This window comes from Solea solea, chromosome 17, assembly GCF_958295425.1.
Source record: "Solea solea chromosome 17, fSolSol10.1, whole genome shotgun sequence".
In the NCBI taxonomy this organism is placed as follows: domain Eukaryota; kingdom Metazoa; phylum Chordata; class Actinopteri; order Pleuronectiformes; family Soleidae; genus Solea; species Solea solea.
The window spans coordinates 6,909,472-6,923,548 of record NC_081150.1 but is presented as its reverse complement, the minus strand read 5'-3'; the positions used below and the strand labels follow the sequence as shown (position 1 = coordinate 6,923,548).

Below are 14,077 nucleotides of genomic sequence, written 5' to 3'. Positions count from 1 at the left end.
TGTTGGGAGTAACCTATACTGTACATGAGAATGTAATCTAACAACAACTACACAGTACACAGTGTAGTTGTACAATCCACTATACATGTATGGTCTTCTGTTGTCTTATTTGTCTGCAGGGTGATGTTTCATTTGTGCTGCTACCTAAAATACTTAAAAATGAATGTCCATGTCTAATGCATTTAAGAGAAAAAATGACTAATGAGAGAAATGGATGGTAGAGGTTAAGATATACTGTATATTTGGCTGGGAAGTCCAAACGTATGTGGGTAAAGAAAAACTGAGGGGAGGTTATCGATTGGGAGGAGGGGGATTCTCCCCAGAAGATCTTGTGGTCAAGTACACAGCCTGTAGTATATCTTTTAGTATCAGTTTTGCTGCTTGTAGCATATAATACATATATGGCATTCATGGTTTTATATCTCAACAACTACAAGTAACAAAAATAGAAAGACCTTTACAATGTCATTCCATTTTCAAATGAAAATCAACCCATAAGGTAAAATCAGATTAGCATTCTGCTGCGAAGCTGAACTTGTGTTCTAATTTTCTGGAAAATGGAAACGTCAGTAACAGGCAGTTACATGAGTCCCCGAAGATCAGTGTTCTTTGAGGTTTGTCAACTTTAGCTCAGCTTTATTACTGAGCGGTGATAAAATGATAAAAGCAGTCCTTGAGCTTTGGAACGGGTTAACCAGGTTAACCAATGATTAGGGATGACTCCATACCGACTTTTTTGTCCAATACCAAACACAACCTTGAGTATCTACAATACCAAATGTCAGTACGATATGGTCTTTAACATCTTTCAAACAATTTAGCTGAGGATAAGACTGCTGATGCATTTATCACCAACCTATAGCAACATAATGTTCATCATTTACTATTTATATACTATATACTACATGTATACATTAAATATATTATATACATCAATATACTATTTATGCTGTAAATATCAAGTCCATACTGTGTATAATCTTGCTGTCTATAATGTACATTCTACATTCTATTTTTTACATTCTAATTGTTTATAGTCTAAGTGTTAATATATTCTTAGATTGTAATTTTCTTTTTTGGTAATGCATGTTTATTATTTATTACTATCTTATCTTATCATTTACATCACTTCTAAATCAATCAATTAATCACATTTAATTTATATTTTTCATGCAAAGCGATGCAACTCAAAGTGCTTCAAGTGGACACAACATGTGGTATTGTGTACCACACAGATTGTATGGATTATTATTATTTATTTATTTATATTGTACAATGGCCAGTATCAGACCAATATTATACTCATCCAAAAGCTGTAGTTTCAGACTGTGTCAAGAAGAAGACATGTTTACCCTCATGAAAACTAATAAGGGTGCCAGGAGAATACTATGTTATGACAATGGTGTTATCCTTTAAACACCAGGCTGAGCAAAGTCAATAGTTTTTTTAGAGGCGATGACAGCTACACTAAAGGACTAACGACATGGGAGATCTATAAAAGAGTCATTTTGAATCATATAATGAAGCACAGGTTGAGTCAAAGCTCTTTCACTGCCCCACAAAAGAGGATATTCAGTCAAATGATTTATTTACAGTACATTAAGGAAGTCTGCAAAGGTCCTTGAAGTCTTTCACATTTTTATATCACAGCCTCGTGCTAAAATGTGTTGAATTGAGTCGAACATGTCTGTCTTCACTTGGCGCCCGATGACTCACGTCGAACTGAGCAACAGAGAAACCTGTGTGAAGATGAGGGAAACTTGGCCTCGTCTTAGTGAAAGGACTAGATAAATAGAGAGAGATTTTCAAGTTGAAAGAGAAAATACTGAAATGTTCTGGCCCAAAATCAAGCAAATGAACTATGATGGTGGCAGCAGCATCAGAGGTAAGGACAGGGAGACTTTTCAATCTAAACACAACAAACAGCCCTAACATAGAAATATTCTTAGAGAAAGGAATGGACCTCAGGAGCTCAGGCCCACAGTCCTTTCCAGGAGTATGGCTCTATGCACACAGTAACAACACAGTGGCTTGGCGCCCACAGATGTCCTTGAGTGGCTCAAACCAATTTAAACCAAATAAAAAACTTGAACATGACAGTTCAACGATTGTCCTCACCAGACCTGACAGATCAAGAGTCTCTGCAGAGAAGAATGTAATCAAGAGACCTAAGTATGCACATTTTGACACATCATACTCACGAACACTCGAGGCTGTAAGGTTGATGAGGGAAAAAAGAATTCAAAGGATTTCAGCACAAACTTGCAACATAAACAAGTGTGAAAAAGTTTCTTATTTAAAAAATGACTTGCATTACATCGTGTTCCTTTTATTTACTCTAACTCCTGTACATCACAGATAGTGACTGTGAGCTTATATTAACTGTGACTCTTCAGTTGATTCTGCAGCTCCATCAACATCATTTACAAGCCATATAATTGGTTAAGCTTATCGCTTGAATCCAGGATGTGTTAGCTCCACATCTGAGCTGCCCAGACAAAGCTGCTGCCGTCACTAAGTCACTTCCATTACCTTGGCAGACTCGGCTTAAGCGCCAAGATTCACCTTGAACATTGTTGGCAGCAGCAGGGCCTCTAAGCAGCCAAAACGCTCAAAATGGATACAAAAGCCCTTTTTCCGGAACTGCCGGTTTGTGAATGGACTCCAGTTGCTCAGAGGAGGAAATGAACAGAGCCATGTCCTGCACTTCATCCTCAGTGTTCTGTTGTGCATGTGTGCCTGAAAGAAGTTCTAATCAGAATTCAAAGAGAAGAGCAAACTCAAGTGCAAACAAAGCCCTCTGAAGTCCACCAGGAACTGCTAATCCAAAAGAGCTTGGGAACTTTTCATCTTTTAACGCCTTACTTTTTTGTTTTTGACTCACCGCTCCAACAAAAGACTTTCTCCTTTAAAGTTACTTTAAAGCTCCAGTGTGTAAAATGTAGATGAAATGATGTCCCTTAGACAGAAATTGAAGGTAAACAGTACATTTACTCGATTGTATGAATTGTTGTTTTCCATTGCCCCAGAAGAAGCCAGGCCAGCTCTACGTAGGTAGCCATTCTGTTCCAGGTTTATGATAGCCCACAATGGACAAACTAAACATCTTTGGTGTTTTGATGCTCACCAAAGGCTACAACGATTCTTCAGCACACTAGGAAGGCAAGACTGAGGTGAGGGATCGTCAGCTGCAACGTGTAACTTCCAACATAAAATGCTGCTAAATTGTACACACTGTACCTTTAATTGTAGATAGTTTACATATTCTTGTTTTAGGATGAGTGCTGGTGTGCATGTCACCTAATAAAAACTGCCTGCAGGGAAAAGCTTTCCTTTTCTAGAAACATTTGCGGTCTCCAAACACTGCATAGAGTGTCCTGCTTAGATGTCATAATATTTAAATTCTTCAATAACAAGAGTGACTACAGTTTTTCTCCCAACCCACCCTGGACACCAATAAATAACATCTACAAAGGCAATGCACAGCCATATCTAAGGCTGAAATCTGCTCTGACCTTTAGCTGTGAGTGTTAGCCATTGCAGTGTTCATTGTAAGAACTGACCCTCACCTGATATCCACCGCAGGTAACACAACTGTCTGAACATATTTTCTGTGCAATTTAACACTGCGTGAAAAGACCTTCTTCGACAATCAGGAGGAAAAAAAAGATTTTTTTCAAAGCAAGACCCTAAGAGAGCAACTAGATAAGCGTCTTTTAGGAAGCAATACTATATTGTAGGTTAAAGTAAAAATGTTATTTAAAGTCGAATGTGCAGGACAGGAAGACCACCAACTTTGTTGTTTTTATGTCTGTGACAATAGAATGTGACTGAACATTCATTCAACACGTGTATGTAAAGCTCAAGCGTGTCTTGAATAAACCTGCTGCAAAAGACAGTTTTCACAGCAGATATCTGCGACATGAAAGCATGGGTTTTACCTGTAACATTAATCCACTCCAGGTTTAAGAGAGCTAGGGTCATGCTATTAATCATCTGTAAGGGGAGGTCACTCGTAATACTTAATACTTTAATCCGGAGGAGCAGTTATTTTTGTGAAAAGTATTTTAAAACTGCATACATGCTTGCTGTATTTTATGGATGTCTTCTAATAAAGGGACTTTTGCACACACAGTACTGTATATTTAACATGACACAAGACCTTTCAATACAAGTGGACTTGTATGTTTCTTGAAAACTACAAATTCAGTCGTCTTTGCAGTCATTGCTGATTCAATGACTGTTGGATAGCCATGACATGGACAACATATGAATTGCAAAAAGTCAGCTAACGTGTCACTAGCGTAGACTCATAATCAGTCCATTGTTAATTAACCCCACCAGCAGTTACTAGAAGAATCAACCTTTTCTCGTGAAGTTAAAATGATAGCTATAACAGATTTTCTGGATTCAGTACGTTTCAAAGCTTTGAAGCATTAACAACTGCCATGATAATGAATATCCAAATCCATATGTTGAATACGTTGAATATGAATGTATAAAAATGACTTAATACAGGCATTACCACAAAGAAAGTATTAATCTTTCTCTAATTGTGTGTATTAAGGTATTTAAGTACCTCTAGGCATACCAGAGACTATCTTGTTCTTCATTTGCGTGTTAAGCTTGTACTTCAAAAACCCCAACACATGCTTTGTCTGTCCTGGCTGCTGTACACAAACAGGGTAAACAAAGGTCCTTGCCAAGAGTAAATATAAACGGCTTATTCTGTGGCTATGAAAACCAAACGACTTATAAATACTTAAAGAGGCCATAGCCCGGAAGTGCCAATAAACGTAGCGTTTAGGTGTGTATCTGCGCCATTAGCTCGTCTATGAAACCCCCAAAAGTCCTTAACAATCAGTTCAGCCACTGCTGAGAGCGCAGGGTTTCATTGTTTTCCTGAGCTCTACAAAGCAGCAAGGCACTTCCGTTGACTAATTATGTCACTGGCAAATCTCACCACTCCTGTAAACAGCAGCGCCTCCTAGTCCTCGCACTAGAGTCCGGGCACATCCGGTGACATACTTTCAACCGTAGAAGAAGAAGAACTACTCCAGTTGTAGCTGCTGAGCGTATCGGTTCAGAACATGTAGAAAAAGAGTGTTTGCTCTGTTCTGGGTTGGGATAAACAATACCAGACGCTCCACAAGCTCCCCGCTAATGAGCAAAGAAAAGCTTAGTGGATATCTTTCATATTTGATAGGAATATCCCTGCTACAATTCCCAAATACCTCCATGTATGCGGCAACCACTTCACGGAGGATTGTTACACAAACTTCAGGCAATATGAAGCAGGACACAGCACCAAACTTCACCTAAAGGAAGGAGCAGTGCCAATACGTATATTACAATATTTACAAACTGTAAAACTGTCTTTGTGTGCTTGTTCTGTCGTTTAGCATTATCCGGCTACAGGCTAAGCTACACACGTTTGCTCGTGTTTCATTTGCATGTGTGTGTGTTTATCATCTCGGTAACCACAACATTATCCAAGCTACAGACGTCCTGCAGCAGTCTTTGTGATGGATGTGGTTCACTTGTCACAGTGTCTTCTGACTCTGGGTCAGACTCCCGATCAAATGTGTAAGGGATTCCGGCGAGGGATCATGACGACGGCATTAATCAATATTTTGATAATTGCTAGCGGTGCATCCGCCTTTCCAGAGGGGGAGCTGCGGGTCTGAGAGCTGACGTGCCAATTACGTCACTTCCAGGTAACTGGCCAATCACAAGACAGTGGGAAAGCTCTTGTTGGCTGACCATTCACAAGACAGTCTGTGTTCTGCGGGTGTGGCTTTGGTCTGAAACAGCGCGGCTGACGAAAGCGTCAGTGATGAGACATTTACATCGGCTCGTTTGCAGCGACTAGGAGCTTTTTGACCATAAAAACGACTTCATGTTTGTACCTCCATATCTCACATATAAGTGAGATAGGACCACACTATGGCCTCTTTAAAGCAGTTACACACTTATACAAACATACTTATGAGTAGCATATTTAACTCCTGCCTATAAACCCTCCTAAAACTTACACACTGGACCTTGAAGGCCAATTAAAGTAAAACACCAACCTAACTTATGTTGCCAGAATACTAATGTGCCATCAAAGTGACACACTGAACTGATACCCCAGCTAATAAAGGGGACATGACAGTTGTCATCCTCTTCGCTGATCATCATTTTTGTCCTTTTTTTTCTTCATTATCTCTCACACTCCCTTAATCTCTTTCTCTCAGCAAGGGTACAGACGAAAAAGGGCTTCTGCGCACTAAGCTGAAACTTGGCAGAGGTCGCAATTCACTTTTAGTAGATGGGTTGCACTTTTTTGCTTTGTCTTTCACACCCATATAGTGCTGACGAAGGCTGGAGTAGCAGCAGCTGGTAATCGCAGAAAATTGCTGTGTGGGGGGAATCGGATGTGTGAACTCCACAATGACAAAGCAGAGAGAAAGAAAGGTGTGTGTTTGTTTATGTGTATAAAGACAGCCTTACTCATGCTGTGATTAGGTTCAATACAAGGCTCATTCATAAATATCACACACTCACTCGCTGCAAAATGGCATGATCTGGTTTTGGCCTGGGGTGAAGTATCTTTCACCTCTGAACACCGTTTCAAGGCCATATACTGAGAGCTTGTCCTGTGACTGCCCACTGCTGAAACACAAAAACCAGGAGAAAGCATTTAACCTTTTGTTACAACCACAGCCGCCGAACACACACAAACATCGAGCAAATCACACACACACACACACACACACACACACACACACAGGGCAACAATGATATCAGTTTCAGAGTATCTACATTCTCAGAATATAAGCAGGGGGGGCAAAGAATAATGTGACATTTCCAAGGTGTGTGCTGCTGCTGCACGGCAACCATGGCAACAAAACCAAAAGGCTGTTCATTTGAGTGAGTCAGTCCACCTCGCAGTGTTGCAAAGCTCCTCCCATTGAAAGCAGGCTCAACCAATAAGAAGAGAAGTTATTTTTAACCTTCGAAAGAAACACCTGTTCCTGGTTGGACACTTTAGGAATGTTAGTGTGTGTGTTACATGTGTAACTGTGTGTTTGTGGATGTGCGTATTGAGTTGGCTGCCACTTGTGCAACTGTTAATGTGTGCGATACACTTTAAGCTCCTCGTCTGGCCACTGTCACACCTTCGTGTCCTTTTTAAATGCTAAAAGTGAAAGATTTCACCTCCAAATAAACCTATTTATCCCAGTCAGCATCTAGTACACTTAGTAAAGTGTATTCTAATCCCTCTTTAGCTCCCTCCTCCACTTTTAAACTCCCAAGTGTTATTGAAAAATCTTGTCTTACTGAAAAATCAAAAATCTTCCACCTGTCAGTTAAACCCCCTGCCAAATCAGCTGGTCAAAAGTCTGTCTTCCCTACTTATCCTCTCTTATTCCTGACAGCATCCACTCCTCTGTGACATCTGGGTAGGTTCCGTCATCTCTCAAAACAGCTGCCATAACTCCTATACCCAAGAAACCTGGTACTGATCCAAACAGCCACAATAACTTCAGACCAATTTCCAATTTAACCGTTTCTTGCCAAATGACTTAAGAGAACATCTGCAGTCCAGGTCCACGTCAATCTCTGTTAAATAATCTTTATGAAGAGCTCCAATCTAGTTTCACAGCCCTTCATAGAACTACAAATGATTTGTTGATAGCAACCACTCTCTTTGATTGATGAGTTCCAATTGGTTTCACTGGCATCCTGCAACCACTCACACTAGAATCCACACAGTTTCTACCTGTTTCTACCCAAAGGGAAAGGAGAGATACATTAACTTTAATAACTTCCTCATCTTAAATCTGCTCTTTTGGTAAGAGTCCACCAGTGATAGGGGTGACGTGAATGAAACAGATTAAGCTTATCTCTGAAACCAGGATGTCTTCAATTATCTTGTCAGCTGCTGCTGCTATTGTTAAGTCACCTCGGTTGCCCAGACAGACTATCAGAAATCAATGAGAGTATCATGTTAGTGTTCCAACAAATCATTCTCAAAATACAAGCTTACTAAAGCTGAGGCCGAATTGTCTGCACAACTTACTGTGACTTCTATAAAAAGCTTTGAGATGAAACTGGAGGAATCAAACAGCAAACTTAAAGAGATCTGGCAATGTATTCACAACTAATCTTTGTATTTTTCATCTTAAAACATAGCTGAAATCCACTGCTGGATCAGACTCTGACAGAGGAACTTGTCTCTCTGTCTCAATAACTGTGTTTCCACTGACAAATTTCATTCACGTTCTCAAAGAGAAACCCCTCATTAGTGCAAAATGTGTTTTTTTTCTCACTTTGAAATGTGTTACTGATCACTGTTCCCACTTGAAGAGAAAAAACGATGACAACTTTATAAAAGATAAGAGGACAAAAGATTTTCTTTAGCCATTGTTTTCATTTTATACAGTTAAGTTGACTGCTTGTGTTTCCTGATCTTGATGGTTGGCAAACAAATTTTGTACGTAAGTTCATAACCTTTACTTCTTTTACTCGTTTTCCTATACCGCGTCATGCTAATCATATTTCCGTTTTCCCGTACGTCAGAAATGTCAGTTATTTACTGATTCTAAATGTAATATTTATGCCAACAAAGCTTGGATTAATAATCAATTCCAGCACTGACTGTGTCAAGGGCTTATTGATTTCACATTTGTTTACAGTCTGATTTCACACAAAGTTAAATAATTACCGCTGACGTGCACTGCCAAAAACACCTTTCCCTTCTGCTCATGCAATCTAATTAGCTGTGATTGGACTGATTTAAAATATAACTGCTGTCATTAAAAAGTTGATATGGTGAATTTTAATCATTGATCTTCAGCAGGAATTGAAGTAATTCTACGTCAAAGGTGAGTCAGGAGCATTTGGTATTAAAGTCAAGGTTGAGCTGTCTGTGTCGATTGTGTCACGTCAAGTCGAAAGAAATCAGATTCATGACTTCAGACTGACTGAACTTGGAATTTTACCCGGGATGAGTTAATAAATAATTCATAGTACTGGATAAATAAAAGTAAAGATGAATAAAAATTGCTTTTTCTCTCTATCACAGAGAGAATCCTTAAGAAAGGCCTCCAGGAAATAGTCAGTCTGACATGTGCAAGAGAACTGTGTTCATCAGTGACAATGTGTGTTTGAAAGTGAGCACGGCGGGCACACTGGCTACAGTTCTGCTGTGCTCCTGAAGAATCTGAGGAATGCTTTTACTCTGCAGGCCATCAGACTGGGTCTCTAACAAACACATAACAACTGCACGGAGCATTGTAGCTTGTTTAAATTGGTCTGTTGAACAGATGTGCGGCCACATCGTGCATAAACTCCAGCAAAAACACAAGAGCAGACATCTTCATAAACATACACTATTTTCCATTGATTATGGGCCTGAGGAATATACCGTAGGCTTTGCCTTTCTTGTATGCCCTAATAGAGTTCTGTGCGGACTGTGCATGACATCAGTTTGAATTATTATGTGTGCAGCACGACTGCTGTCAATGTTGAGAGAGAGAACAGACAGTCACATATGTAAACACACACAGACAAACGCTTTGCCATTCAAAATCCTTCCTTTATGCCAAAGACAGCGGAAATAACGACAAATGGATGCCAAAGAGGCTCTCTCAATTTCCTTGATGGAAAATGACACTAAGCGCTTGTTGACTCCTGTCACAGACACACACTTTTCCACATTGAAAAACAAACAAGGCGTCAAATAAAGTATAGTCGTCTGCATCTTCCTCTCCCCTTCCCTATTGACTGCTTATTAGAACTGTACATAGACCTTGGAGGCAACCCATCTTTTTTTAATACGCTCTACCAAACAGTAGAAGCAGCACACTCATAAATGACGTGCTTATGTGTGCGTTTGTGCGCAGAGGTATGTGTGCAGGGGTAAAGTCTCGGTCAGCACTCCTGTCTATACCCTTGCATGGCTCCAGTGAAATATCCTCATCTAGGCAAACATAAAATCAATGATGGCTATTAATTAGTCTACCTCTAACAGTTATACACACAAATAGAACAGAAGCACATTATGCTCGTCAAGATGCTCGGAGCTGGATTGGTTTTTGAAGAATAGCTGCGTCGGACTGGCAGAGACTCAAATGTGTTTTTGCAGAAAAAGAAAAGGCAAATAATGGAAAGACTTAAAGGGAGGGCAAGCACTCAACAGGATAAGTTTACAGTCTTACAGGATCAGGTAACTTAAAAATCACAACTTCCTTCCCGCTATTATGAAAGCCATAACTGAAGCAAAGACAAAGCACAATGCGCTACGGCATACTCTCACAGGTGTCATGTTAAGCACTTCAGGTGCAGCAGATTAGATTTCTGTCCCCTTTCTTTCAGAACTGCTCTTTTCAGAAGCTTAATCTGGAGTGGATGAACCTCACTTCCTGATGTGCTACATGGATTATGAATGGAAGATGGGTCAATGTGGTGATGAACACATTTTAAAAATGGCAACAGCTAGCAAATCAAAGACAAAAAGACCCTGAAAGTAGCCTGTAAAGAATCCCAATGTGTCAAATAAATGATATTTTTGATCTTGTGTGTGTCTTTTATTAACAATGTATGTCTACATTGTTACAGAGACAAAGTTTTTTCTAAGAAACATGGCTGTAATCATTACAGCTTGCTCACCTCATGTGGCCGGCACAAATTCTTTTGGTGTTGCCATGGTAATTATTACTGTCAGATGACAGTGGTAGATAAACGTGGGTAGTTTCTAGCAACTTCCTGTGAGACATGTAGATAAATGATATCCTTGTGGTTAGAATTAATTGCTTTCCTAAAGCACTGGAACGTTCCAGTGCAACACGATTGAAATGGTGTGGAAATTCAGATAGTTTCCGGATGGCTGACCTCATTGTGAGAGAAGATTATATTGTATACAGATTCTATGCTGCTAACAACAAAGTGGGAGGGTTAAGTCTTTTTCACATTGACTAGAGATAACCAAACAGACAGTAGTTTGTTTTTTTTCCTTTGGTATATTCCCCTTCTTACTCAGCGGGGCTTTAACAAGTCGAATGACACTAAAGCTCCTTGCACCTAAATTTATTCCTGGATTTACTCCCTTCACTACTAAAAGCATTCATTCCAACAAACCCACTGGGGAAGATTCAGACTTCCTCACTAAGACGACTGTGAGTGCATCAGTGGCTGCAGGCTATAAAGGGCTCAGGGAGAAATATGAATGAAGAATAGCACAACATATAGTCCTGTCTTTACCTTTATCATAGTGCAGTGCAAGCTTTCTGACAGTGCACTGTGTTGGCCAATCACATACTGTATGTGCAAACACACTGCTGCTAATTTGATGTTAAACATTTCCAAACTGACAAGGATTACTGCTGCTGTGATAATGAACTCATTTTTGCAGAGGAAGACGTTGCCTGTGGTGTGATTTTTATCTTCTACTTTCACAGAGAAACAGGTTTCAAGTGCCTTCTATGAGGGTTAGGTTTTGGGTTACACTTTTGTATTTTTTTTTTTTTTTTTTTTTTTGTCATTGTGGTGCGGTGTCTTACCTTGTTCTGGTCAGTCCAATACAGGAAGTAGCCTTTGGGGTCAACTGTTAGAGTCACTGGGGTCACAGTGGTAGAATCCTGCAGGAAAAGACAAAAGGAGTCAATGTGAGTGTGCTTACGTCTAGGTTATGTTCACATGGTTGACAGACATGTTCACATTGTCAAACTAAAGTGATCCATGTCCGATCTGAGTTTTTTTAGTGCTGTGTGTTCAAAAATCTGATCAAGTCACTTCAGTTTGTGGTCCTAGGTCAGATATTTATCCAATATGAAGCCAATTCAACAAGAGTGAGAACATTCATGCTCTGAGCGCTGGTGCCTTCGACATGCAGCAATAGCACAAATGCACTATGTGTTTACGTCCTCGACATGTGGCGGCAACACAGCAAAATCAAACAACAATGTGGGAGAGTGCCATCTTTTACAGCGAAATCTCACCCACAAATCCACTGCGATAGCTTCTGTTTCTGAATTTCCCCTTTGGGCGCTCACCATATTAACTTATGCAAAAATGACACACGCAAAAAGGCATTAGGTACTGTTTGAGAGGACAGTTGCTTTCAGATGCTTTCAGACACTTGTGGCTAAGAATGGGAATGTCATATTATCAATCTGAACATAGCTTATGTATGCAGTTTCTACATGGGTACATGATTATGTGTGCAGCTTTTGTAAAACCACATGCATGCCATTATCTGCAATAGCACCACAGGTGCTGTTTACGTTGTGACGCATGCACTCAGTTTTCTCCTTCTAGGGTACTTTCACATAGCATGACCTGGCATCGCCACAAATGACCAAATAGGCCAGGGGTATGTGTGCGTATATAAAGTATATGTTCTCATGTGCTTGCATATGTTAGAAGCGACTGAAAACATTAATTGCTGGTTGTTACACAGTTGATTTTTTTAATCTTTCGCGCCACACACATGCAAACACATACGCACACTGCTTGACCCCGAGGCATACATAGCAATGCCAGATATTATTGGACGCTTCTATAAAAAGATAGAGCCTTTTGCATTTTTCCCTCTGTGTCCATGGTGGCAATGGTTCTGCTGAACAGTAGCACATTGTATCCCTCCATCAGCCATGGCTGTGAGATCAAAGTGATAGAAACTGCATTTGCTGTACAGAAAATCTTCAAAGTGCCCTCATGAGGCTTCTAATGATGTCCATATCACAGCATTGGGACACGGAGCTAATGGTTTTTTTCATCTGCAACATGTCTGTTGTATTTGAGTGCGACCCTATTCGACCTGCCATGCAAGATATCATTAAAGGGTCGAGCTGGTGGCTGGTAAACAGCAGAGAAGCCTGTGTGGAGGTGTAGAGAACCATTAGTACTCTGAAATCATTTCACACTACCTAAGTAAGACAGTTGCAGTGTATGGAGCCTGAAACACCTGCTCCATGACAGACCAATTGTGAAACCCACTCTCTTTATGAACCCGTGGAGAAATTAAAATGACAGAATGAAAGCAAAAGGGGGGAAAAGAGAAGCAAGTGGAAAGTAAACGAGACGACTCATTCAACGCGGGAACTGGTAAGCTGTCGCATCAGAGGCATTTGCTACAGTGATGTTCGCTATGGCAACCCACCATTCCCATGGAATCTAGTGGAGACACAAGAGGAATCGTTTTGCTTGTGTTCACACGGCTGCACAATCTTAGCAGGCTTGGTTGACAGACAAACATACACGCACGCGCGCACACTCAGTATTTACAGCTTAAGGCTCATGTACACAGTTCATACATATAACATATATCTCATAACAACTGCAGCACCACATCGCTGATTTCTCCTCAAGTTACAATGTTCCAATTATTTTCTGTGAGTCATATTCAGCGACCGTAAGTCAAGAATTCACGTCATGGGCGAGATGTGGTGATTGATTGGATTATTTGTGATGTCAGATGGAAGAGGAGAAGGCTTGAAAGCACCGGGAACCTGCCTAATGATGCAGGAGCATTTATTCTCACCAGCCTCTACGCTAATGACCGCACTCTCCACAACCACCACTACTTACACATTAAGCCATTATGGACCTTAAAGATCCCTCTCATGGGTCTGCATATACAAAAACACAACTACCAAAAACATTGTAGATTAGACTTTAAATTGATTTGCTGAGATTCATCCTGCTTTTTTTTTTACGATGTGACTACTTTGAGGATTTGTCACTAATGGAGAGACATTAAATAGTGGTGAGGCCTTGCTCTTTGGCTACATTTAAATCAATTTATTGACTGACTTGCAAAAGTTTGCGTGCCCTGAGGGAACCAGTCCCAGGGAGAAGATGCTGCCATTTTCAGTGAACTGCCTTTATCATTAGCCATCACCTGAGGGGATGTGTAAAAGAGGAGATATTTAACTCTACGCACTTTTGCTCCGTATGCTAATGACACATCTCATAACTTTTACGGGATTTCAAGCTCCCCTGTGGTGCCTCATAATATCCCTTTCAACGCCCCTCAAACCAAAACCTGATATAATCATAAGATTACCAAAGTCTGTTTAAGTGGACC

General features: G+C 40.3%; 1 protein-coding gene across 4 annotated transcripts in view; it reads right to left on the bottom strand.

Moving 5' to 3' along the window:
• The window catches only part of LOC131444203 (1-phosphatidylinositol 4,5-bisphosphate phosphodiesterase beta-1), a 158,533-nt gene that overhangs the window by 86,525 nt on the left and 57,931 nt on the right, over positions 1-14,077 (bottom strand). For 3 of the 4 annotated variants that reach the window (XM_058614407.1, XM_058614406.1, XM_058614408.1), the window contains one exon: positions 11,550-11,627. In XM_058614407.1, the coding sequence (XP_058470390.1) occupies positions 11,550-11,627 (78 nt within the window). Of the gene's footprint in view, positions 1-6,549; positions 6,622-11,549; positions 11,628-14,077 lie in introns of those variants that run through there. The other variant, XM_058614409.1, reaches the window with a different exon arrangement.